A 25,345-nucleotide genomic window follows, 5' to 3' on the forward strand; every position below is an offset into this window, starting at 1 on the left:
TTGAAGCCGCCTGTGATACTATCAGCACATAGGACGCCAAAGATCTTGATGTATGCAGTTTTGTCTGCGCGTAGGTGGGTATATAAAAATAAGGTGTTATGTAGCCAAAGTAAAGCAGAAAATTAGCAACAGTAAAGCTCCAAAAAGGAAGATCTTTGAATGCTCGAGTGTCGATCAATTTGCGAGCTTGGTTGCTTTCAAGTTGGCTCGTCATTTTTCTCTGGGACAGGAGAAGGGTTGCAGCCACAATAAAGAGGAGAAGCATCACAAACGCCATTGCGCGAACAGTCCACGCAAATCCTAATATTGGAAGGAGCTGATCAAACATAATAGTATAAATGATGCCCCCTGCAGGTGCACCGCTTGTTGCGATCCCCAACGCCAAAGCTCGTTTTTGAGCAAATGACCGACTAACCAGCGCAATACTAGGCACATATAGCAACCCGAAACCAATGCCCATGCATATTCCTTGGCTTAAGAATAACGCATAATACGTCTTCGAAAGACTGAGCATCATAAATCCAAGAACAGCTAAGACTCCACCAGTGCAAATCATGGCGATATAATATCCTTGGTCAAAGAGTGGTCCCGAGAAAAGACCGCAGACGATCAAAAGCCAGGTTTGAATTGTGCCAATCCAAGATATAGCAGAGGCTGTAGAGTTCGGCAAGTATGTTAGAGCATAGAAACTCTGGAATTCCCCAAAAGCGAAATTCAAGCCCCTCTCCAGATGTCAGTTATTCTCAAATAAGGACCGGCCGTCTCAGGGAGAGTTGTCTCACCAAACATTGAAAAGGATACAAAATGAGCCCAAGACCTGAAATAACCCATGAATACTGTTGTCTAGTGTGGAAACAGGTTGCGTTGTCTGGACATCTTCGATCGTTGGACTAGACATTTTGCAGCTAGCAGAAGATCTATGAGAATTTGTTGTGGCTTTCATCCCTTCTGCCAGAAGCCAGGAACGACTTTCTCAGTGTGGCTTCGGTGGAAATGTCTCAATGAAATGAGGTCTAAATAAAGAGTGAATCCGTCGCTCAGACCACACTCCAATGCTTGATTTTCTAAATCTTTTCAGAAAATCTTTGGCATATACTTCTAGTCATTTGGGCTTGAAAGGATACTGAAAGACAAAAAATTGGATAACGGCCATATCTGCGGGGAAAGTTTATACGGGAGGGCCTCGGTTGACTGACTATACCCGAATATTTATGTCTTCAATGCCCCAATCGATGATTAGCATGCTTACCCCGCACTATTTTGACTCATAATCTTCACTTCTCTTCTGATTTCATCGAGAAAAAAAAAAGATTTCCATCTTGAAGTTTGACGAAGTTTCTTCGGTCCTAACATGCCTAGGTTGCTTTTGCTCCTTGATCGTTGTTTACATAAAAGCTTTTCCACAAACACAAGCCATCAAAATCAATGGAGTTCTATCTGAGCTCCCGGATAGGTTTTTGTCAGATTCAAAACTGGTAATGGAACTGGTTTCTTAAATAGGTCAGGACGATAACTGTAGAATAATATTAGATTTCTAACCCGAGACATGTAACCCACAGGATTGGGATACTTTCCCCAAGATTTTGCCTAAACTGTCATTCATTTTGCAATTGGTGTCGGAAAATGAATTCAAGTTGGCTCTCTGCCACCCCAAATCTGAGCCCGAAGACTATTAATTGCTCAGAGCAAAGGATTAAAAGTAATCAATCCTCAAAATTGTATTTCTGTCAATCATTATCTATCTCTCAACTAAGTTTGAAATACATAGTAGACAGAAACAATCAGGGTCGTTCCCTTCTCAATACCCGGTGCCCTCATGTGCTGATACTCCAATTTTAGATTTCTCAGAAGCCACTGACGAATTGATCCCTCAGTCTTCAAGCCGTTAAACGAAGAACGGCAATCCGTTCATAATTTTCTGCGATCGGTCAACTCTGTGTTTGGTAATTTGTTTTTATTTATTATGCTTCAGAGCAATGGACTTTCAGGAAATTAAGTAGTTTATAAGTACAGGCTACAAAAAGCAATCTATGAACAAACAAGAACCCGGATTATGAATTGACGCCTTCAACAACTAACACAAAAAGACGGTCTCGTTGCCAATCTGTGGACCCTGTATTTGTATTTAATTAGCAATATTTTCACAATCAGCCGGCAAGAAAGCAGACGAACCATATAAACAAGATTTCGATGAACAATACGCCAGGTACCGGTAAGCTGACGCTCCCAATTATCCTGGTATTGGCCGTACGCGTAAAGAACCTGGCCTTCTGTTTCTCCCTTTCCAAAGTGAGCGGCACGGAAATAGGTCACCGATCTGGCCGTGATAGGGGACAGGACATCAATCCACTGTGTTCCATAAAGATGCTGTGTAGTCACACATGCTAGGCTTGATTCTAGCACCGACTGAATGGACGAAAGTGGGCTCAGGATGTTGAGAGGCGCTGAGTAGTTGGCCGTTGCGTCGGTGGTGAAGACTTTGTTCAGAGCGTCGAAGTTTTTGCCATCAATAGCAAAAGGATAGATTGCTAGTGTGTTTCGGATTGCCTCAATGGTACCAGCATCTGTGTAGACCTCTGGCGTACAACCATCAGCGAGCGACGAAAGCTCGATAGGGGCGACATTGCTAGCCGTGGATGCCATGACCGAGCTAGCGGCGGCGAAGGACAGTGCGCAGAATGATAGGATATGCATTTTGTCCACAGAGTGACCAGGGTAATACAGACAGAATGAAAGAATAAAGCAAGCAGTGTGGATGTCACTGTTTGCTATTGGAGACTTTGCCGCACTTTTATGATTTTTTTGCTCACCACTAATCTCGGTTGTATTTTCCCTGAGATCCGAGATGAAGGTAACCTATGTTCTCGTTTTCGCTTACAACTGATGCCGTCCATGAATCAGGGCGTGGCTTGTGAGACAATGGACCAATCGGGATAGCGTCTAAAGCTAAGAGTGCGGTTTGATGAAGGGCCAATACGTATGGGAAAATGATATTAATCGAGTTCCAGGTGGGGAACGCTTTGACAGGACGGAAGGCTCGCTTCGTCCCTGGGGATCCGGCTCAAGCAGAACAGCCATCTCGGCACTATTGTCGGCTCGATGCGACATCTGCAACTTGCTATTTTCCAGGTTAATAACTGCTTCTGGCTAAGTCGAATTGCTCCAAATCACGGCTGTTCTGTACTCAATTGACGAACAACCTCGAGATTTCCTCCTAGAATCGCATCGGATAGTTATCCACTTCCTCACTAAATCCAAACAAGGTGGGGGTACCCGCAGTACTAAACCAGCAACTGGTGGTATTGAATTATTTCACAATTCGATTGCACGCTGAAATCATAGCACGATTTAGTTCACGTGGGCTTTTTTTCGGGGTACCAGAGAGGCTTCGGCATACATTCTAACTCGTTCAGTAACGGCATGCGACGGCTAGTAGCCGAAGGGGTACAATGCCCGCCACAGGGTCCAGCCCCACGAATTGGCCCCCAAATATGACTTGCGGGCGGCCCCCAGATGGTTTAGTATCAATTTGCTCCGGTATTGTTGTTCCATCGTTGCATGAGTCCGTGCTTGTTGCATACAGCACTGGCGGCATCATGACTCTCTTATTGGCGGTGTTTTTGGCACAACAATTTGCATCGATTGGCTTTCAAATGGCCAGGCGTCCGGAATCAGCCATGAAGAGAGCCACAACATTAGGATTTATTATATATTTTGTGCTTTTTCCCCATTGTACCGAGCTTATTCGGTATTTTGGTCATAGCATTTGAATTTCATAGAGTTGACTAGGTAAATGGCAGGCGCTCTAGGTTGAGCATAGGCACCAACACCCTGTCGAATCTTTCTTTATTCGAAGTACCGCGGTTTTTGCAAAAATAGCCGGACATGGAGGTGGCCCGGGGCTTTTCCTCTGGCTGGGAGAAAAGGACAGAGGCCACGATGGAGGCTCCATTAATATCCGAGCAAGGCCAGACGGTATGAAATTGCCTCAATGTGAGATAGCAAAGGATTAGTTTGATGTAGCTGTTGACGATTCTAGGCACTCTTATGGATTGGCGTCGCTCTTTCCTTTATTCTGGTTATCATTCGAACTCATGCTCAATACAAAAGCAGCAAACAGCTGTTCATCAACGACTACTGGATATTTTTTGCCGTGATCTGTCACTTGGCGACTGCTATTGTCTATCAATTTGCCATGCCCCCGATGTACGAGCTCACGTACATTGGGGCAGGTTTGAAACTCCCAACAGCCGGATTTATGGACCGAGCATCCTTGTTTCTCAAATTGCAGTATGCCGCCGACATTCTTCTATGGACTACACTGTGGTCGGTTAAGTTTTCGCTTCTGTTCTTCTTCTGGAGACTATTTGACTCGGTCAATTCTCACATGAGGTTGTTCTGGTGGATTATGTGTGGAGTTACCGCAGCGACATGGATTACAAGTGTTGTGTTGCAGGAATTTGCTTGTGATCCTATCCAGGATTTCTTCACGCTGGGTAAAGAATTCCCACATCCTTCTTCGAACAAACTGGCCATATTCTGATTCCATTCAGGAAAATGCTCTTCCGAGAAAGACGTCTTTTTTTCTAATCTCGTTTTTCATTTTTCAGTCGGAACCGATATCGCAGGTGATATTTGCGGTTCGTATTCCCTTCCCTTCTGTCGCCATATACCCGTCCTTACGTTACTCATATTACTATAGTCATGGTGATCCCATTCCCTCTGCTCCATAAATTGAAGGTCAATCGTCGAAAGCGCTGGATCCTAATTGGTATCTTCTCTCTTCCCATAATTCCAATCATGTTCGCCATTCTACGACTTGTTATGACAAACCCGAAGACTCACAATGTCGATCCGATAAAATTTCAATTATTCTCTATGTTGGAAAATACATCTGCAATCATCACATCTTGCCTACCTGCCTTCCGTCTATTCATTGTCAACGCGCACAACTCCACGGTTCACAGTGACTCGCGACCGTCTGATCGGTATTCGCGAGGCCTTGGTGGTTCATACAGAAACTTCGGTGGCCAGTCACAGAACAGCAGGAAGAATGCGGGAATTCCTTTAGGCTCTCTAACCCAATCACAATTCGACTCATATCATGGCCTCAAAGTCGTCCACGAGAGAAGCGTGGTGGGAAAAGCAGTCTCAAGTGACAGCGATGAGGAAGCTCTGAATCCTCAATATCCCACACCTGCTTACGGGGTTCTTGTTACAAATGAATATCATGTTACCTAAAGGAAGTAATCATATAGACTGATCTCCCTGGACAAGATGGGAATGACATATACATATATTTTTCACAGAGGTGTTGGGTTCTTTCATTTGATATTACTAATACATGAGAATAATATGGAACATAGAATCCAAGATAATCGAGTCCAAATTTGAAAACCATGGGAGGCAATTGAATTCCAGAGCATAGCTCACCAACCCGGAAAGAACACAAACAAGGATAATCTGCACAAATGGGATATAGGTGTATTTCAATGAAATTCACAAAACAGGGCCAATTCATCACCACACAGAAGGCTGATTTCAACCTCTTCAACGGCTCACGATTTGTTGGTATGGTGTCGCGGGTGGGCGACTTTGTTCAACTTCTCCTTCATTTTGTGCAAGGGGCTGTGTTTCCCACTCCCGTTACTATGCGACAACTTGTCGTTACTCTTGGGTGGACTGCCGGTTGAGCTACTTGTCGAACTACCTAAGCCAGAATTAGCAACCACGCAACTCTGTTAAAAACATTCAATGCCTTCAGTCCAAGAACACTCACTCTTCTCAGCTGGTGACATATCCTTCTTGGACGTCGTCTTCCCAGTAGCTTCTTTTTCAAACTCCGTCGCGGGATGTGGTGCCGGACCCTGCGGGCCCTTGAGGGCCTCCTCGCTCACTTTGCTATGATCATCAACCTGCGGAGCTTGGCTGCCTTCGCCCTCAGTCGGATCTGCGCTGCGCTGCTCAGGCTTGCTCTCGGTATTGGCATTGCTGCTTCCACTAGCTGCAGCTGCAGCTGCTGTCGGGGCCGAAAGTCCCACGGCGATAGGAGTGCCAGCGTTCGCGTTGGCCTCAGTTGCTGTATCCGCCCTGATATCCGGCACGGCATCCTTTGTGGAGACTTGTGGTTTTGCGCTGTCAAGTCTCGGCTCCTGAGGTGCTGTATTTGCGTCTGAGAATGGTGCATCGGGTTGTTCTGTTCAAACAGTATACATTAGCACATGCTCGTTTGCCTATGGGTTATGTTGATGTTCATTGGGGCTGTGCATAAGCCTTGTGCCCCGATCCAGGTGCTATGCGAAGAGGTGGAGCACAAGGATGGGCAGTTTCCCAGATCTTCGCACTCTGGAGTCACCTCCGATAATAGAATAACTCGAGGGTACTGGCTGGTGAATAGGACAGTGCTGATATGCACCTACCTTCGCGGTTGCCGGCGTCGTAGGGGTCATTGGCGAGGCCTTTCCCTTGAACGCCCGAGATTGGCTCTTCGCCGTATGGGACGTTCTGTTCGTTTGGCTGGTTCGAATTCGTGTCCTGCTCACCCCATATGGCGGTTGAGGCAGCATGTACGACTTTGTTCACGGCTTCCATATTGAATGAGTATAAAAGTGCAGATCGGGATATAGAGTGAGTGGTTGGATCTGATCCAAAGGAAAGAGATATAATACGAGTGGCGTTCACGGTCGGGATTCAGAAGCACGGGCGTATACAATAAAGACCGCGAGAAGCGGATGAAGAGAAGTGTGGTCCTTAGGTGATTTCAGGAAGTCACTATGTCATAGATGGCTGGAATGGCTGTGGGAAGGCCATTGTCGAGAGGAGGGGCCGACGGTTCTTAAAGGGGAGCTCCATATAGTGGCTACGTCAGTGGAACCCAGGGTTAGACAAAGATGTCAGACGTGGACTACGCCCACACGGAATCCGTCGAGTCAGCGTGGCTCAATTGCTTCAAGTCGACGGATCTTCGATTCGATCGGCACATGGCATCATCTGACGTCATGTCACGTGAGTATTCTACCTGCAGATAAGGACTCGGGTTGTGTACTGTATATTGTGAACCTGACTGGAAGAGTTTCATATGTAGCTAAAATGTAAAAATAACATGCTCTAAGGCTGGAGGAATCAGACACAAAAGCCAACAACAAGACAAGTAATGAAGAAACGAAATCAAAAAGCAACGAGGCGATTAGGTCGCGGGCTGTTTCCCACTGTTCCCCTCTTGGCTGGCCGCCGGCGTCGTTGCCGCTGTATTGGGGTTTAGCGGGTGTGTGGGGTCGTATCCGATGCTCTTCACAATGCCTAGCCCTTTTGTTTTCCCTTCACGGAAAAGGACTCGATCACCTGGGGCCAGGAACTCAGGTCGTTGAATGAAGCGGAACGCCACGAGGGCGCGATCGCCAGTCCGAATGAAGGGGCGATCGATGTCAATCACTGCACACGTCTGGCTGACCGCCCCAACATGGAGCATGGCCTGGTACTTAGGTTTGATAGTGGTTGCGTGCGAAAGGATCAACACTAGCTGCAACGTTAGCTCATCCTACAGGTCGGGCTGCGTGTTGACGATAAACAACTTACCTTCGGCGACAAATTCGCGGTGAACCTTTGGCGGGTCGTCCATCTTTTTCAAAACTACCATGCCCTTACGTACTTCCTTGCGGCGGACACGCTTGAGAGCGAACGAGCCCGATTGGCCCGCAAAGCAAGCGTTTACCTGGATGCGCTTACGTTCAATGGATTTAATCACAGTGGTGGTAAACTGCCCCAATGAGTCGGGACCGATCACGACCACGTCTCCGGCATGGATCACACCTGCCTTGACCACACCAGAAACAACAGTGCCAACATGGGGAACGGAAAACGTATCATTGACAAGAAATTCAAATGGGGCATCCTGATTGTAGTGGCCGCGATGTGGAAGAATATTCAGGAAGGTCCGCACCAGCTCCAGGTTTTCGCCGGTGACATTAGAGACTTGAAAAATCGGGCAGATACGCTGGCTAACGAATTGTGTGGCCGTGTTGATGGTCTCCTCCATGTCTTTCACGAAAATGGGGATCTTCCGCGCACCAGGCGACTTGAGAATCTTCTCCAGCTGAGAGAGAGTCTCCTTGAGAATTTGAGGCGGACAGATATCAATTTTGGTCACAATCACCATAACAGGGACATTAAGGGCCAGCGCAATGCCAAGATGTTCACGGCTCATGCCAATAAGGCCATTGTTCGCTGCCACCATGAGTAGACAGTAGTTGGGGCTGCTGCTCAGCATGCCGAAGACAGTAGTCCGCAGGTATCGCTCGTGACCAGCCAAGTCTGAGAAGGAAATGACTTTCGCAGCACGTTTTCCAATCTCTTCCCAAGAGAGTTTGCGGCCATGGATGCTGCTGATGATATCACCCCGGCTGTCGAACCCCATGATCTCCAAGCCAACGGAGCTAGTTCGCCCGCTCTCGATCTCATGTTTATGACGGAAGAGATTGACTCGGGCACGGCCACGGCCATCATCAAGACCCCCTTTAACCAGTACACCTAGCATGGTGCTCTTGCCTGCATCCACATTGCCAACGACGGCGATTCGGATCTCCCCCACCTCCTCAACATTCGAAGTATGCTGACGAATTAAGACCTTGCCCCATGCATCGCTAATGCGTTTGTTCTTCACTGGAGACTCTTCGGGGCCACCCACATTATACGTGAGTAGTATTCGGCAGTGGGCGGGGATGGTCTCCGCGGCTTCGCGCAAGCGCTGAAGCGCCTTTTCCCACTGGGGAAGGTCAAAGCCCATAGATTCGCCGCCATCCTCGAGTCCGAGATCGAAGACAGTTTCGCCTTGGCCCTCGTCGATACGCGTTTGTATTGTGCTGGCCAGCAGCTGTAAACTATCTTCGCTGGGCTCTCCTGTTTCGAGCAGAAGTTCCTTCAATTTGACAAGGCGCGGGGTATCCGACAGACCGAGTTGGTCGAGGATCTCCAATTCGGCATGGTCTTCGACATCGCGCGACACGCTGGAGTATCCGCTGTCGCTAGGGGCAGGCATCGCCGAGCGATTTGCCTGCTGCTTATCGGCATACTCGGCGAATTCGCTGAGAGCCTGGGGTAATGTGAGCTTGTGAGGGAGGTGGAACGGCAATCGCGGCCGGTGTGACGCAATAGCAGAGCACGTACGATTTCGCCTCTCTTCCTGTCCTCGGCGTTATATTTGGGGCCAGGATGAGGCATATTCATGCAACCTGTGGGAGGGAGTCGCAACAAGGGATGTATATTGTCAAATTACGGTGAAAGGCTTCTTTGGGGGTAGTGACGTTGCGGGCGGACGAGGGTGGATCAGATCGCCTTTTCGCTTTCTGGCGCAGTTCAGACCTGTATTCGAGGGATCATCGCTTGACTCTGTTCTTGGAGAAATGGAGAACAGGAAGTAACTATGAGGTTGAACAAAGGTATATTGAAAGCATTGCAGTAAGAAAGAAAGAATTAAGAAGAGAGGGAGAGCTAACGGCAGGCGTGACGGGGGTCAGCTTTATCGATAAAAAGTGGCTCGAGTCATTTGGTTGAGTCATCGCGGACTCGGGACCCTGGGCAGCTTCATATCCACATCATCAGCTTAGATCACGCTGCGCCACGACAGAATAAGTCAATCGTCTACCCTAGAAACAAAAAGAATGGTGCTGTGACTAATAGTGGGGAGTGGTGCATGGTTTAACTCGGTCGCTATCCTTGAGCCTTGCGGCTCCGCGACGGAGCCACTACGGGGAGCCCGAACGGGAAATACCTGGGTCATAAACCAAGTTTTCATGGTCTCATAGCTATTGTGATTGCTTCATATGTGGATGGTATCTTCCTTCCATTCGTCTTCCCAGTAGGTATATCCTCGCCAGACGCCGGGTCCTCTATCAATTCGAGTGAAGGTTGATCACTGATCAGGCTTGGGGCGAGATCAAAACGACGGAATCACCTAGTCGGAAAGTCAGTTGATTGATTCCGCCATTAAGAGACGCTGGTCTTGGCGGAGAGTCTAACTCACCTCGTACAAAGAGCATCTCTTCTTGCTTCTTGATTGTCTGTCGGGGTTCATAGATCCCCTGGTTAGCACTGACCGGTCACCTCCCAACGCTGCGGGGTGAGCCTACCCTGGTAATTTCTTCTTCGTTCTCGTCCTCCTCTACCACGTAGATTGTCTCCTCCACATCGCCTAACACCAAGTTGCAGTGGCTGTCGTATGCCTAGAGACTCATTGTGGTCAGTCAACACATCGGGGGAACGAGGCTGCAGCATCACAGGGCAGGGCTCACGTGGAGGCGGCCCTTGAGTTCACGGTCACCGCGTAGCTTCACGAAAACAATTTCGTCCAAAGAGAGACGGACGAGGTCCAGAGGCTCAGAAACGGATGCGCCTGCATCCTCGGTATCGGCCATCTTGAAAGAGAATGAGTGGTCGGCAAGATTGGAAGGCAAGAATGTCGGGCTCGACACCGGAGATTCGTAGCAACGCAGATTCAGAGCTCGGATGGGTTCCCAATGGGGCCTAGCGTGGGCCAGCACGAGTTGTGCTGAGTCAGCCGTGTTTACCCCGGGTTTTGCGTGTTTGAAGTGTTTGGGCAAGTCAGTCAACCCGACTTAACACAAGCGGGACGTGCCCCAGAGACCCGCTGAAGCTCCACACTGGGGGCATTTCAAGTCGTTGACAGACTGGTCCCTATTTCAAGAGAAGGGCGACTAGAGCAATGGCCACACATGGGTTTCGAGAGTAAATCGCCTATGGTCTAGGAATAGGGTATTGGGTATAGTCTCGAGAGTCGATCGCGAGTTACAGCGCCTACCTTTGGGGTACCAAGAGCCAGCTCCCGGTCTCCGTGGGCAAATGCCACAATTGTTGTTAGTCGCCTGCAGGTCACCGTTACCTGCCCGTAGGTCTGACGGTCCAGGCCGCGTAGTGCAACAATGCGCGTGCAGAAAGTACTAGGTACCCCCTCCCCCAGCCCGGGGTCGATGCACACCCCCTCATTCTCCCCCTTGTGCTCGTTCTCTTCCTTGGATCCTCGAGTTTCCTCTAACACCCATTCATCCTGTCTCCCACTCTTTCTCTTTCCCGTATGAAGCGGTCGATATTCGCTAGTGAGGGTTTACCATCTCGATGGCTATACTCATCACAGCCAAGGCAAAGAGACAGTGGTATCTACACTCCCACGCGACACGCCCTTAACTTCACGAGACATGCCAGATCACACTCTCGCCTCAATGAACCGCAACCTCGACTATTGCACCCATCACATCCTCGAAGGAAATTTCAATTTCGCTCGGGCGGCTGTGCGCGTGTATTCAGCACCAGAGCCCAGGGTCTGAAACTCAACCCCAGATTGCTCGAAGCCTCCGAAGGAACCCAGCCGAATCATCACTGGTCAATAGATGAAGTTGTCTCTCCAGAGTGGGAATCCGCCGAACAAGAGGGCGAATATGCGGAGAGATTCTATCGCGTCATTCAAGATGGACAACCGGATCAAGTGATGACAGCAATGACCGACCCACGGTCGGCGGGGCTGGTCGGATCACTACCCCAGACCACCTTCCTTGAGGCGCTCCACCGACTCTCTCCGACCCATTTTGTGGACCCGTTCCGCAAACTCCACCACCCGGTACACTCCTGGGCGGTGGTCATCGGTGGGCTCAAGCGAGTAGAAGAGATCTTCGATGCTTTCGTAAAGAATCTCTTTACCATCACTCGCTTCCGCACGGCTGGGGGCCACCAGCTGCTCCTGGCCGAATACACCCACCTCCTGGACTGTGCGCGATCAATGGGAAATGGCGTGTTGGCCGATCAGCTGTGGGAATTGATGAAGGCACACAATGTAGTGCCCGATGCTGTGTGTTATAATCACTATATGGAGGCAAAGATCTGGGACCACTGCTACACGGGCGCGGAGGCGTATCGTATACGCATGCTGCCTCATCATTACAGAAAGCGACGTAGCGACGAACCGAACGTCGGGTGGCAAGGCTTCGGTACAGCACAACGAAGTGTACGGAAATTGGTCCTACGGCTCTTCGGTGAGATGCAGGAGCTTGGGTATCTTGGGGACGAGCGCACATATATCAATGTGATGCTTGCAGCGGCGCGCGTCGGCCATAGGACGGCACTAACAGACATCCTGAAAAAAGTGTGGAATGTCGATGTCAATACCCTCAAAGAGGAACCTGATAACGCGAGGGTGGAGCCGGCGACACCATATGATCCCTGGTCCGCGTTGTATCCGACTGAGAAGCTTCTCTTTGCAGTGGCACACGCTTTGGGCACCACAAACGACATTCCCGGTGCTATCAGGGCCGTGCAATTCATTTCTTGGTCGTACGACATCCCCATTTCAGAACGAGTTTGGCTTGAGCTGTTTGAGCGGACATACGTGCTCTCGCGATACCGAGGCATAGATGACCCCGAGTCGCCGAAAGCCAGACGAGTGGAGGAGGCCAACACAATAGGAAAAGTATCGCGAGAGCTGGTGTGGTCCGTATTCGATACCATGACATCGGAGCCTTACAATGTGACTCCGACGTTGCAAGTATGGCGATTTATGGTCAATACCGGTATTGACAATGGATCCCTGGATGAGTGCCAGAACTACCTGCGCGGCGCATACGATCTCTTAAGCGAAACGAGAAAGAAAGAGGCTGAGGCACGATGTGTCATTCTTAGATGCTTGATCCCTGCGGCTGAGCTCGCTCGCCAGCAAGTCCACGCAGGAGCAGCGCGCCCCGATCCAACACTCTTCCATTCTGCGACCCTTGCAGATGCGATCAACGCGTACGACCTTCTCCGTCTTGAGGTCTGGCAGCAAGTACATCTGCTCCAGCGCGCGCTCTGGATCACAATGCGCATCCCAAGCTGGAAAGACATCTCTGACCTTGAATGGCATAGCCAAGAACGGCCACGGATGATGGAGGAATGGCGAGACTTCATTCCTGGTAAGATTCAGCTATTCTACAGCGAAAACAGCGGCCACATCGACATGATCGGCCCCAAGAGCTTTGGCAGTCCCTCCTGGAAAGCGGATTCCCGGACCGTCCCTGTTCGATACTCCACAGAACATAATAATCTTTTCCATCCGGTAGAGAAACCCTCTTGGAACGAGCAGTGCAAATGGCAAGACCTCCGAAACCGATATCCTGAGGTAGATTGGAACATGGCCCCGCTCCACAGACTCTTCACGTTCCGCCTACCGCACACGCCAGAGTTCCGGACACAGTTAGAAAAATTCCGCAACACTTGGGTTGAATATCCGAAGGGCCACGAGCTCTCAGCCGACATGAATCCGCATGGCAGGCTCTATGGCCGCCTTGCAGCGCTCGGTATGCTCAAGTCCACGAAGCGCGGGATGTTGCTTCTGGACGAGCGTTCTTGGGTGTGAAACTTGTTTGCGAAATGTGTTATCCTGGTTGATACACCTGTCTCATTCTAGCATTGATACCCCGATTGAGTTTTGGTGGATGAATTCAGGGTCTAGTTCTATCATGCATTTCTATCCAAAGTATTAGGATCATTTGCGAAGGCCATATTCATTATACATTGTACACTAAATGTATCAATCATCATAACATGTATGTCACATATAAAACACACTATCCACCATTTGCATGAGCGAAGTATATCTCAATGAACAGCTGTCCAATATACAATTAGACGCCCTAGTTCAGCCTGGCAGGGCAGCGCTGTGTATAGAAGTTACCTGCGGTGCGCAGGGTAGTACTTCAGCATTCATAAGCATCGTATGTACACTTATATAACTAATTATACAATCACCCTGCTGTCGCAAAAAGAAAAGGCCCCCTAGAATTTGGAGCACGGGAATCAACAGTTCCGCCCAGGCCAAGGCTACACCTTCTCCTGCTTCAAATCGTTGACAGTCATATACCTGCCGAGGGTAATCCAGCCCCAGCGGAACCAGACCATCTGGCTCTTATGCCCCATTACCATGGCCGACTGCGCAGTCAGCCACTCACCCACCGAGCTCACAAAAAGCAGTCGTGATGGGCCATCCGCGCCAGCCTGCCGCTTGCCGGCAAAGATGTTACTCCAGACGCCTTGTACCATCGACAGCGGCGCGTCAAGCACGCCGGCATACTTGCGGAAAATGGACGTTGAGGTCAGCGTGTACAGCGTTACCGGGCACGCAAAGCCCTCCTTGTCCGCCATCAGAGTGCGCAGGAAGTGCACAGCGCCGTGGTACAAGGAGCGGTGGTTAGGGTGGTTGCTGATACCACGCTCGTCGAAGGTGAGGAGCACATCGATGCTGGCGGTGGGTGCTTTCTTCGCGTTCTTCTTGGCGGTGCCGTTGAGGGTGGCGGCAAGGTCGGGGGAGAAGGCCGACGCCAGGAGTGAAGTGACATGTTCCGGGGCCCAGGTGGCTGTCATGCTGTCTGGGAAGCGGGTGGGGTCGTCAACGATAAAAACGTCAGACTCGCTACGGACGCCAAGGAGGATAGCGCTCTTTTGGAGCTCTTTCTTGCGGGTTTCGCCGAGGCCGTCGGCATCGCCTAGATAGTTAAGGATGTGAAATTAGCTTTCGAGGTGGCGGGCTTGTGTATGTGTGGGTGTGTGGGTTGAATGCAGGAAACGTAGAGCTTGTACTGGGGTTTGGTACTCTCCACTTCTTCATGCTTTCTATTTCAAGGTGGCTCTGGTTCGGATGTGGAAGGACGTACCGGTGCTCAAGCAGAGGATCTTCAGATGGTTCCCAAGTTCAGGCTTGGTGAGGGCCAACACTGTGGGCGAAAAGAACATTGCCTCGTCATCGGGATGCGCAATCAACAGGCAGATACGCTTGTTGAATAGGCGAGGGAATGATCGTGTGAAGGGCGAGGAAGTTGAGGAGATGGTCCAGAAGATGAAAACTGCCGCGATGGCAATCGCCACTGCGGTCCAATTGAACGAGGGTGACATTGTGGGAGGAAAGACCGATGTCAGGAGGGGTTCAATCGAAGTATGGTTGCGTATTAGCTGTCTATGTTTGCCCCGCAGGAACTATAGCCTCCAGTTGAAGGTGTTTCCCGCAGAAGGTTGCGTCAGTCTTCCGGAGTATCTCTCGCGAGTAGAGCAATTGGATCAATTGGGCTTGTCGAATTGTGGATCGAAACCAGCACAATTACCACGCATGGACTTAGTGGGGAATGCCGAACAGACCCCTCCCGAGCTCGGCGTAGTTTCTGCAAGCTTGCACGGCGTGTCGACAGCTAGATAGCTTCGAAAGAAAACAGCGGGGCGGTTAATTGGAGAGTGAGGTGGACAGGAACCGAGCCCATGTTCAGGCAAACAGACTCGGGGAATCGAATCACTCGAGCATTGTCAAAAGAACACGGTGGCCGAAAGCTTGGGCGTGATGAGCCGAAAAAGGGGGGGATCGAGCTCAGATGATGATTTCTGTTGCCGGCCGATCCCCCGGAGTGGAGAGGTCACGTGGCAGGGGTTCATCCGACCGGACTGCGATTGGCTTACGGCTTATCTTTTGCATCCCAGTTTACTTCTTCGGCGCCCTCCAGTCAGCAGTAGGATGCTTATCGTGCAACCAGGGAGCACCAGAGGGGATTGAAGAAGCTCGAGTGGAGTAGAGATCGGATTGATCTGATGATCTGCAGGCTTAAGGATGCTCTGCAGATGTGAGCACTGACCGCCGATATGTTTAAATCGATTACCTGCGGCTTATCACTTCGGATATGAGGCTCTATGGACTGCGATTGCAGATACACCGTTGCCTTTTTTGCGTGAGTCGGGCTAGGTATGTACTGTCCAATACTCACAACCCCTCACTTTCTTCCTTCGGTCAAAATTCCACCTGAACGGCCTAACAGTAGCTAGTCCTGTCATTGTTATCCACCCCAAAGGCTTGATGAAGATATAATCTCATCGTCACTCGTCATCCATAGACCACAGTTATTCTTCCAAGGAGAGGAAATGTTGAGGCCGATTGAATTGCGGGCATCGAGTATGCCGTCCATAAGAAGCAATCGAAGTTATCAATCCTCTCGTTCGTTAGTAATAACAAAGACATAAACTAATTATCTCCGTAATGATCGAGAAAGTCTTGACACCACCAAGGACCCCATACAGAACGCGGCATCCCAATGGAAACACGAATCTGGGTGCTCATAGATTCATCATCATCCAGTCCAGACCGACTCCACGGCCGCCCGGTCAGCGTCCAGACCGGGATGACGAAGCTTACGCACGTCCCCAAAGCTACCCATTTGGCCTGATGTCAAGCTTGACACAATCACCATGCCCACACATCATGCATTTTGTACCCGAAGGCATGCCAACCCTTACCCATATGCCACTCAAAACTGCCTGTCAAATGTCCCGCTCTTTGACGCCGGTTTGACGGGCCATCAAAAGCGACATAAGTGGAAAAAGAGTGGGTCAGAGACTCAAGGACAGAACGAACAAGTGTCGGCCAGTTTACTTTAGTTTGTACCCTTCATATAGGCGAGAGGGAAGGAAGAAACAAGAGAAAAAAAAATGCGCAATTCAATAAGATATTGGCCTACTCCAAATTAACAACGCTGTTTCCTCGTAGTCGACATCCACTAGAGACTCGGAACCGGCCGTATCCCCTCGGCAGCCAAGAACCTCCACACTACCCTCTACCGCCCTGCCCTGCCCTACGACTGTCCTCCAACGAGCTTTGGAAAGTGGCGGGGAGGGAGAGAAAAAATGAGAAAAAAAAACAACATAACAAAATACCAAAAACAACCAAGACGGGCCACCGCCCAGTCCAGCCCAGCCCAGGAAGTCGGGCCCCACCCAAGTTTTCCACCCCTTTTCCTTCTTTCATGCCTTTGTAGCCCTCGTTGCTACGGCAAAACCTGGCCTTGAAACGAAGTCAAGCGGGCCGGGTTTGCGGCACCCACTGGCGGGCACTTTAAGCATCACGTTGCGCCGGGCCGAGTTTAAGGTTTCAGGGAGGGTGGGGGGGGGGGACCGGGACCGGCAGACAGAAATTTTCTGCGTGGGTTTTTGGGTGGGGGGAAGGAGGGCAATTTGGCGGGAGGGTTCCGTGGTTTTCATCCCTCAGGGAAAAAAAAAATATTGGAAAGGGCAAAGGGAAAAGGAGCGGCGGTGAAGTTTGATGGTAATGGTGGAGGGGCAATCAGGAATGGTGCAATTATTAGAGGCATGAGGGTGTTTGACTGAATCCTGTCATTTGTACGGAGTATATTTGAGAAGGTTTAAGCGACTCAGAGAGCCGGGGCTTAAATGTCGACTTGCACGTGGAAGAACTCGTGGGCAATAAACATTCTGATGACACGAGTGGCGCCATTGGAGTTAGGGGGGAAGGACTTGCCTGGCACATCACATCAGATCGCGATGATAGATGAAGATCTGAAGAGGCAAGTCATTGGAGAAGAACGGGATTAGCCTAAGGCAGTAGGAAGGACGCCCAGTATAGAATTATCGAATATAGCGGAGCCACACGAAGCGGGAGGGGAAAGAGCTCTCCCCAGCTAGCGTAGACTCGGTCAACGCATCGCGTGATGGAATTCGTAACCTTGAGAGGCATCGTGATCGGAGGAGTTCTCCGGGATCGACCCGAAAGAGGAAGTTCGTTGGAGGGCCGACGCTTTCGATCAGCCCGGCATGCCACCGCGTGTCATTGGCTGGAAACCCCGATTGTCCGTTCTCTGCCCCTCCATTAGCGCTCGCACGCCTGGCACCCCGAGGATCGACCTCCTTCATAGGGCCTAACATTGGAGTCAACAATCATAGAGGACAATATGACGACTCGCATCATTGTGAGGGCGCCTCGCCCGCGGGCTCCGAGATCATTCGATGCCCCTCCGATCGCCTCAAACTGGCTACTCTACGCGAAACCACCCGTCGCATCCTGTTGCATGTATCGTCACTCGCAGGCGAGCATGGTGAGGGACAGTGATGGACAGTAGTGAACGGTAATTTTAATGAATACAAGGGAAAGCGACCAGGGGTGTGACGCTCGATTACAGCGATCGGCATCTTTGCTCGCTATACTCCGTTTTCCGTACTTCATGCCGACAGACTATAGTCGCACCAGAGGGAAAGAGATGGAAGGGGGTTAGAGAGGGGGCCATTATTAGCGCCTTCGCGAGACAGGCATGCCGAGTCCGGGAAAAAGGGACGTTTTGGTGGGTGCGAAGAAAGCGCAGCAATATGACATGGCGTGATCAAAGCCGCGAGGACGGTCTCACCGCATGAACAGGCCCTACCTCTTTGGAGGAGACGGAGTATACGTGTGGACGGACAAGGCGTCGGCGAGTGCTCCGCGGAGAGGACCCAGAGGGCCCGAGATGAGTCAAAGCCCATGCCGTCCACCCGGGTGCGCACGAGCCCCAAAGTTTTTCTTCAAGGATCGGATGCCGGTCGTTGGCTCACAGGGATGCTCTCTGCTGTGCGAGGCTGGTATCGAGTTGGCTGCAGGGAAAGAGAGGGGAAGCGGCCTGTCCAAGCGTCCAAGCGTCCCAGTATCCATGCATCGTTCCCATGTGTACCTGAAACCCAAGGTGATAGCCAGGGATGGCGCAACCGCCCTGGGTGCTGGGAGGAAACTGTTAGGTAATTAGTGCGGGCAGGGGAATTGATGATTCGCCCACAAGGATCTGGACGAAGCACAGAGCACATCTTTGACAGCTGCTGGTCTAGACATTCTGGATGATCATCAAGCTTGTTGCAGCTGGTGGTACATCTTCAGGAACCCATCTTGAGGCCTCATGGGTTTTGCGCTGGGTTTGCCATGCGAAAAAGCCGAGTGACCTCCTGACCTCCCCGCAAAATGGCGCCCATGCAGTGCGGGGCAGCGACTAGCCTCAAAACGGTCACTCGCCAGCGAACACCTTACGGTGGTGTGGTCGTCGTCGTTTCCTGGTCTGAAGCCGGCGATCGAGCAGATTCGGGAAGAAGGGAAAAAAATTCTTCGAGGTGGATCTCGCAGGGTCTGCTTTTGGCACGCGTTTTTCTTGCCCAAAGCGGGCAAGCGGGAGAAGAAAAAAAGCCCCAAAAAGAATTCGATCAAAAGAAAAAGACGAGGATCTGCCACTAGTGGCGTTCTGGTCTTGTCCCGACGGGTGTAATGTGACGGTCTGGTATTGTACCCGTAGTTCTGCCCGGAGGCTTTTGCGATGCCGCCACGTGATGGCTCTGCTTGGTCAGCGCGCCTCGTCAAGATCGCAGCTCTCGACGTGAGCGTGGAGAGTGTGGCCATACATCGTACAGAAGACCGATGTAGATCTCGACTTCAACGTCTACGGGTCATCATGCCATCATGCCATCATACCAGCGCTCCTATTGTTCATCCCGACGCAGTAGCGTTGATGGGATTATTACCAATAGTTGCGGCATGGCCCGTCGGGGCCCGTGGGCGCTCGGTTCTAGTTCTGTTCTAGTTCTTTCGAGGGATTTGCGATCTGAGGTGATGGCTCATAACACGTAGCTGTAGGCACGGCACCCGGCACCCGATACACCCATGCCGGGTGACGCCAACCTCAGCTGATCGGGCGGATCTCCGTGTTTCCTCGCGGGCACAGCATCCGGGGTAGGTGTCCATTGTTTTCCGTCTACTAGGAGTCTGCGACTAGGGCTTGAGAGATTCCGCTCGGTGGTCGATAACGGCTCGATGACGATATGATATAGAGGAATATCCAAAAAATAGCGCAATATAGAGAAGAGAACTATGAACCTATAGAACAATAGCCGGCAGTCAGAAACTACTGTAGGTTGTAGGGTCCACCATCGTCCTCCACGGCGAATGCTATGGACTTGGGGGGGGGGAGGGGCATCAAGGCCCCCCCCAGGCGAAACCGAGGGGCGCTCTCGGCTGGCGCTGGCCCCCTCCCCTTCGAGCCCGGCCACACATGCCAGGGGCCGAGTCGCCCAGTCGCCGGCGGCAGATCGCACGTCCGAAATCCCGGGGGATGTAGCCGACCGTGACTCACGGGGCGCACGGGCGTGTTTGGTAAGTCCAACAGCCTCGAGCGCAGAAGCTGCCCCGTCTCCCCCTCCATCAGCTTGATCAGCTTCGTCAGCTCCATCGGCGACGAGGATTGCCTGTGGTTGCCCTGATGGAGCCTAGATCCGTCTGTGATGGCAAGATGATGCCCACACCTCGCGCCTTGCGAGGAGGGGGATGTGGGGTAATATCACACACTCTCTTCTCGTTTGGTTTTGGCTTTCATGCGGTGCCAGCACCAGTACAAGCCCCGACTCATGTCCGGTCGAGATCGCCCTCCTGGCCTAGTTCTTTTTCAGTTGGGAGGTATCACCATGAGGACGTAGAAGCGAGGGGCGGAGCAGTTGACGAGGTCGGCCGAGAAGCCGATGTGATGGCCTCAGCGATCGGGTGTCGTGCGTTGTCCCCGTCTTTTTGGTGTCGTGCTTAGTCGTGCTTGGCCGTGCTTAGCGACAACACAGTGAGAGCCCGAACGGCCGAGCACACGGAGAACGAGGGACCTTGGGCGGCCTGTCACAGGGCGTACGGTACCTGTAACATCTCGGTATCTGGTTGGTACGGACCCACAATGACGCTTTTGCAAGTGACGGTGGGTTCCATTCTTTGCTACTCTTTTTTGGCCCTTTTTTTTCTGGTCGGTTTTCTTGTCGGGGCCAGACCTTGGACGAATCGTAGCGAATGCTCCATCTGGTACCTGGTCAGTCCAAAGAGTGGACACCGGCTAGAATTTTTTTTTTCTGGGTTGACAAAGTTTTCCACGGATTCGGTGGCTTTTAGGCTCAAGCACATGATCGTCGACAGAGGTTCAAAAGCAGCGGGCCCCGGCGAATTGACTCTCGATCCCCCCTCCTCTACGACTATTTACTCTGTACTCTGCTCCCCTCCAGGACCACATTCAAGAGAAACCACCCCTGGATTATGTTTTGGATTGCCGACTTTACTTCTCAACTATTTCAGCACCGCACCGCTTCCTGAGCATCTGAATATCGGCCCCGAGCCCCCCCCCCCCCCACTAGTATTGGCCGGATCGAGCACCATCTATATCCGAGACTACTTCCCACACTTCTCTCCTACTCTCTCACCTTCCTTCCACCAAACCAACGGGAACCAAGTGAATTCACAAACCTCGTTGTGTCGACCTTCATCACTGCTCGTACGGACAGACCATTCGCCACTGCGAGAAAATGCCGGGCCGTCTGCTCTCCAACTTTGTTCGGGGCACGGGCTCGCTGCATTCGTCCTTGTCATCCACCCCCGTCCACTCCAACTCTTCCTCCACCACCTCCGTCAATGAGATCCACGCGCATCACAATGGTCCTAAGAAGCCAGCGCACGGTACGCCGGATCGGGCTCGCTCCCCCGAGCGTCGCCTGTCCTTCTCCATGGATCACTTGATTCACCCCCACCGAGACCACAGCAAGGAAAAGCGCCGCAGCCTTGGCCGGGCGGGCCGCTCGAAGGAGCGTCTCAGCAAGGACGAGCTGGCCGTACCCAATGCGAAGTTAGACGTCCTGATCGAATCTCCCCCGCTGGTCTGCTACGGTAACCCGGCCACCTCGACCGGTGCGCTGTTCTCAGGCCGACTCCGGGTTACTATCGCGGAAACGGTCAACGAAGTGACCCTCAGCCAGTTTGATGTGCGTCTCATCTCCAAGACGACCACCAAGAAGCCGGTTTCAAACCACTGCCCCAACTGCGCCACCCGCACGGATGAGCTGACCCGTTGGAACTTCATCACCGATGATCTCCACCTCAAGTCCGGCGAGCATGACTTCCCTTTCAGTTATCTGTTCCCGGGTAACTTGCCTGCCTCCTGTGATGGCTCGCTCGGCAAGGTCGAGTATTTCCTCATGGCCCACGCTCAGAGCAATGCCGGCGAGGAGTTCAGCCTCAAGCTGCCTTTGAATGTCCGCCGTGCCCTTATCCCCGGCAATGACAAATCTTCCATTCGCATCTTCCCTCCCACCAACCTCACAGGTCGCATCGTATTGCCCTCTGTGGTCCACCCCATCGGCAAATTCCCCGTGGAGATGACGCTGAGCGGTGTGGTGGACAAGGGCGATGAGACGCAGACTCGCTGGCGCCTGCGCAAGATGATGTGGCGCATCGAAGAGCACCAGAAGATTGTCTCGCTTGCCTGCCAGAAGCACGCCCACAAGATTGGCGGCGAAAACAAGGGTGTCCAGCACCAAGAGACTCGCATCATTGGCCACAATGAGGAGAAGACTGGCTGGAAGACCGACTTCGACACTGCTGGCGGTGAAATCACTATGCTGTTCGATGCCAGCATCAACCCCACCACCAACCCTGTTTGCGACATGGAAGCTCCCGGAGGCCTGGAAGTGAAGCACAACCTGGTCATCGAGCTGATCGTCGCCGAAGAGTTCTGCCCGAACCGCAATACTCGGCTCATCACTCCCACTGGCGCCGCTCGCGTGCTGCGCATGCAATTCAACCTCAATGTCACAGAGCGCAGCGGTCTCGGCATCAGCTGGGACGAGGAGATGCCTCCAGTTTACGAGGATGTCCCCGCCAGTCCTCCCGGTTACACAAAGCTTGATGATTCCTCCAGTGTCATTGAGGACTACCAGGGCTCCCCGCTACCCTTGCCGGAATATGATGAGCTCGAGCGAATGGACTCTCTGCGGTTAGATAGTGACTCGTCCAACTCCTCGATACACTCCAACTCCCGTGGCCGTATGCGCTTCAATCTCGATGACCTGGTCACCGACCCGTCCCCCGCTCCATCCGAGCCGGCGTCGCGTGCCGCATCGCGCGCTCCGTCGGTCGACTCCTCTCGCCAATGATTATGGCCTTCTCGGTCTCTTCCTTCTATCGTTCTTCTTCACTATGACGTTACGATCTCCACGACCAAAGAAAGATTCCCCTTCAGTCACGGACTTGAATCAGCCTTTTTATCCTCTTCTGCCTTTCACACCATAAACATGCAGCGAGTCTGACCAGGCATCACCACAAAAAGTGAACGAACGAATTCAGAAAAAAAATCTTCTCTGGTTTTGAATTGCATCTTAGTTTGAACGGACGGGTTTCGTTCCACCCCCTGCATTATACCCATCAGTATCGCTTCACTGTGCATACTTGTCTTCTGGTTGGCCTTTGCTCTTACTCTTATGATTAAACTTCCAAATTCCCCTATTGAGTCATTTTTTTTCTTTTAATTTTTTTATTCTTTGTCATATTATTGATTCCTCTCGGTTACAACCTGATTCTCTACTCTACTGAATTGATACCTAATTTATCGACTTGGAAAGTCCAATTTTTTTTTCTCTCTGATAATCGTAGAATCATCTGTAGCCAAGTAGAACTAAGGCTAAGCCAAGATGCGGGGTGGCGTTACCAGCGCTCTAGCGTCGTTATCGATCTCGCGTCATTCGATTTTTTCTGGGGGGTATTTATTCATTCTAAATTAATAGAAGGCCCAACTCTCCTGTTTTGATTGCGGTACCTCTTTATCAGACTCCACTGCTATCTAGATGGATGGACAAGGCGGACCCACATGTATACATTGGCCAAATTCCATCAGTCGATGGCCAAGAAAACGTTATGTTTCCAGTCGGTGACTTCTTCATCCAAATTTCCCTGAAATGTGATAATATTCTCTAGATAAAATCGCTCAATATCAGAATCGGAGCTAATAATAGACATGCACGCGGAGCCCTTGCGGCCAGACTCGGCCGCGACTCGACCATGGTGCCCCGTCTCCACAGATGATGCCTTGATCCCTTTCGAAAACCTTAAGACAATAGTTAACAGCACATGAGCCATCGAATAGATTGTTCTCCTCAGAAAGGCTAATTAAACGTATCACGAGATCAGCGCACCGATCAGGCTATATGACATCATCCACTCGCCCAGGGCCTATATAGAGCAGGAGCGTATTCGCCGCAAATGAATAATACAAGTAATAGCTGCCTATCACTCACTGTTTTATACTAGGATCACAAGTTTGCCTAGTCACGATACTTTATCTGGCGATAATTTCTCCGAACATACACTATGTCCAATCTCTTCCGCAGAGCGTCGGATGCGTTTCGCCATCACCACGAGCCGGACGCGGCAAAGAACCCGGAACAGAAGCAGACGGGACAGGAGCCACTTGACTCTGCGAAAGTAAACTCCGAGTCTCCACAGCTCGAGTCCCCTGCCAATGAAGCACCCGGTCCGTTTCTCGTTATTCATCCCTCCTCTTTGGGAAATCGGGGAAGGGGCTAGGTATAAATATATATGTGTCTACCTACTGACTATAACCTAGCGATGGAAGGCGCAGGCCATGCAAACCCAAGCAAACAGCGACACTTCTGGGAGTTCGGTCATCACCGCGATCAGAATGCCCAGAAGAAGGGCCCTTCAAGCCAGGAGGAGCGAGACCAAGCGGGGTGGCAGTGATTAATTGAAAAAATTGAGAGGTCAACCGAGCTTGTGATTATTGGCATGTTATAACGAATTTGCTGTTGTGCGAAATGTGGATCTACCGGCTTTGATAATCTTGGGTCCTTGTTTATAATTTATTTTTGAAACTGTGTATAGTTTACCTTTGAAGCTTTCTAATCATTGAACCAGATCTCATCTTCTAGAAACGTAATATTTCGATGGATCCAACTACTTTTTAGAGAAGGACAACAAGCAGTAACGCATTTGATGCATTGTTTTGAGGATAGACAGTCAAGATCGCAAGCTATTCTCCTTGTAAGTAGGGTTCCCTCTACCCTTCCGCATCATAACCGCCAACCCTTCGCCATCCTTCCCATCAGTTGGTGGTATACATTTGTGCACCTCCATATCCAAAACCTTCTCATAGAAAGGTACAGATCGTTTCCAATCCCCCGTAAACAGCAGTGAGCGTCTCAAGTACGGCATGGATTCAACAACCTCCTGCACACATTGCATAAGCCACGTACCCAGCCCACAACCTTGGTGCGAGGGCAGAATATAAACGTCCGTCAAGTAGATGAATGTCGTAAAGTCTGTGATACACCGTGCAATGCCAATGAAGTCTCGTCCTTCGGCGCTCTCATTCTCTGTACGTGGACATTCCGCATCCGAGCTGTGGTACATGCCAAAACATAGGGACCTTTGGAGAGTTTCGCGCATGAATTGCTCGGGCATCGGTTTCGCCCAGTAGATCTCCTGGGTTGAAAACCAAGCATTCAATTCTTGAACGGGGATCAAGGATGCATCCGTGGATATCAGGTATGGTCCTTTGGTCCAAATCTTGGGCTCGAGGGTCAAGACAAAAGGGGTCATTGTGCTTTTCTGGGCAAAGAAACGCTAAAAAAATTTGGATTCTATCTTCTCGAGCCTATTTCGATGTGAATTCCAGAATAAATAGTCGGAAAGAATTGTCCATACCAAGATATATCTTAACCC

At 51.0% G+C, this 25,345-nt stretch overlaps 12 protein-coding genes across 12 annotated transcripts; 4 read left to right on the forward strand and 8 right to left on the reverse strand.

Moving 5' to 3' along the window:
* Positions 1-2,074: 2,074 nt before the first annotated feature.
* N7462_004552 (nuclear transport factor 2 family protein) lies at positions 2,075-2,694 on the reverse strand (the record flags this gene model as incomplete). The annotated part of the gene is made up of 2 exons (XM_057076278.1): positions 2,075-2,113; positions 2,173-2,694. 2 exons carry the CDS (start codon positions 2,692-2,694, stop codon positions 2,075-2,077), a joined length of 561 nt encoding a protein of 186 aa, XP_056935783.1.
* Positions 2,695-3,885: 1,191 nt separating this feature from the next.
* Positions 3,886-5,241, forward strand: N7462_004553 (uncharacterized protein; the record flags this gene model as incomplete). The annotated part of the gene is made up of 4 exons (XM_057076279.1): positions 3,886-3,975; positions 4,040-4,496; positions 4,611-4,640; positions 4,703-5,241. The coding sequence occupies 4 exons, from the start codon at positions 3,886-3,888 to the stop codon at positions 5,239-5,241; spliced, it is 1,116 nt and encodes a 371-aa protein (XP_056935784.1).
* A 317-nt stretch (positions 5,242-5,558) lies between these two features.
* Positions 5,559-6,591, reverse strand: N7462_004554 (uncharacterized protein; the record flags this gene model as incomplete). Its single annotated transcript, XM_057076280.1, has 3 exons — positions 5,559-5,710; positions 5,780-6,196; positions 6,420-6,591. The coding sequence occupies 3 exons, from the start codon at positions 6,589-6,591 to the stop codon at positions 5,559-5,561; spliced, it is 741 nt and encodes a 246-aa protein (XP_056935785.1).
* Positions 6,592-7,186: 595 nt separating this feature from the next.
* On the reverse strand, positions 7,187-9,216 carry N7462_004555 (putative GTP binding protein (GTPBP1); the record flags this gene model as incomplete). Its single annotated transcript, XM_057076281.1, has 3 exons — positions 7,187-7,515; positions 7,576-9,088; positions 9,163-9,216. The coding sequence occupies 3 exons, from the start codon at positions 9,214-9,216 to the stop codon at positions 7,187-7,189; spliced, it is 1,896 nt and encodes a 631-aa protein (XP_056935786.1).
* A 698-nt stretch (positions 9,217-9,914) lies between these two features.
* N7462_004556 (U4/U6-U5 snRNP complex subunit LSM3) lies at positions 9,915-10,409 on the reverse strand (the record flags this gene model as incomplete). Its single annotated transcript, XM_057076282.1, has 4 exons — positions 9,915-9,949; positions 10,019-10,055; positions 10,125-10,217; positions 10,287-10,409. The coding sequence occupies 4 exons, from the start codon at positions 10,407-10,409 to the stop codon at positions 9,915-9,917; spliced, it is 288 nt and encodes a 95-aa protein (XP_056935787.1).
* A 1,097-nt stretch (positions 10,410-11,506) lies between these two features.
* On the forward strand, positions 11,507-13,393 carry N7462_004557 (uncharacterized protein; the record flags this gene model as incomplete). The annotated part of the gene is made up of 1 exon (XM_057076283.1): positions 11,507-13,393. One exon carries the CDS (start codon positions 11,507-11,509, stop codon positions 13,391-13,393), a length of 1,887 nt encoding a protein of 628 aa, XP_056935788.1.
* Positions 13,394-13,857: 464 nt separating this feature from the next.
* On the reverse strand, positions 13,858-14,925 carry N7462_004558 (PIG-L family deacetylase; the record flags this gene model as incomplete). The annotated part of the gene is made up of 2 exons (XM_057076284.1): positions 13,858-14,519; positions 14,688-14,925. The coding sequence occupies 2 exons, from the start codon at positions 14,923-14,925 to the stop codon at positions 13,858-13,860; spliced, it is 900 nt and encodes a 299-aa protein (XP_056935789.1).
* Positions 14,926-19,715: 4,790 nt separating this feature from the next.
* N7462_004559 (uncharacterized protein) lies at positions 19,716-20,039 on the reverse strand (the record flags this gene model as incomplete). The annotated part of the gene is made up of 1 exon (XM_057076285.1): positions 19,716-20,039. One exon carries the CDS (start codon positions 20,037-20,039, stop codon positions 19,716-19,718), a length of 324 nt encoding a protein of 107 aa, XP_056935790.1.
* A 1,102-nt stretch (positions 20,040-21,141) lies between these two features.
* Positions 21,142-22,764, forward strand: N7462_004560 (alpha-arrestin; the record flags this gene model as incomplete). The annotated part of the gene is made up of 1 exon (XM_057076286.1): positions 21,142-22,764. The coding sequence occupies one exon, from the start codon at positions 21,142-21,144 to the stop codon at positions 22,762-22,764; it is 1,623 nt and encodes a 540-aa protein (XP_056935791.1).
* Positions 22,765-23,497: 733 nt separating this feature from the next.
* Positions 23,498-23,743, reverse strand: N7462_004561 (uncharacterized protein; the record flags this gene model as incomplete). The annotated part of the gene is made up of 1 exon (XM_057076287.1): positions 23,498-23,743. The coding sequence occupies one exon, from the start codon at positions 23,741-23,743 to the stop codon at positions 23,498-23,500; it is 246 nt and encodes an 81-aa protein (XP_056935792.1).
* A 231-nt stretch (positions 23,744-23,974) lies between these two features.
* N7462_004562 (uncharacterized protein) lies at positions 23,975-24,364 on the forward strand (the record flags this gene model as incomplete). The annotated part of the gene is made up of 2 exons (XM_057076288.1): positions 23,975-24,137; positions 24,231-24,364. 2 exons carry the CDS (start codon positions 23,975-23,977, stop codon positions 24,362-24,364), a joined length of 297 nt encoding a protein of 98 aa, XP_056935793.1.
* Positions 24,365-24,640: 276 nt separating this feature from the next.
* Positions 24,641-25,222, reverse strand: N7462_004563 (uncharacterized protein; the record flags this gene model as incomplete). The annotated part of the gene is made up of 1 exon (XM_057076289.1): positions 24,641-25,222. One exon carries the CDS (start codon positions 25,220-25,222, stop codon positions 24,641-24,643), a length of 582 nt encoding a protein of 193 aa, XP_056935794.1.
* Between the last annotated feature and the right edge of the window lie 123 nt (positions 25,223-25,345).

Source organism: Penicillium macrosclerotiorum (assembly GCF_028827735.1).
Source record: "Penicillium macrosclerotiorum strain IBT 26536 chromosome Unknown utg000003l_segment0_segment0, whole genome shotgun sequence".
Taxonomy (NCBI): domain Eukaryota; kingdom Fungi; phylum Ascomycota; class Eurotiomycetes; order Eurotiales; family Aspergillaceae; genus Penicillium; species Penicillium macrosclerotiorum.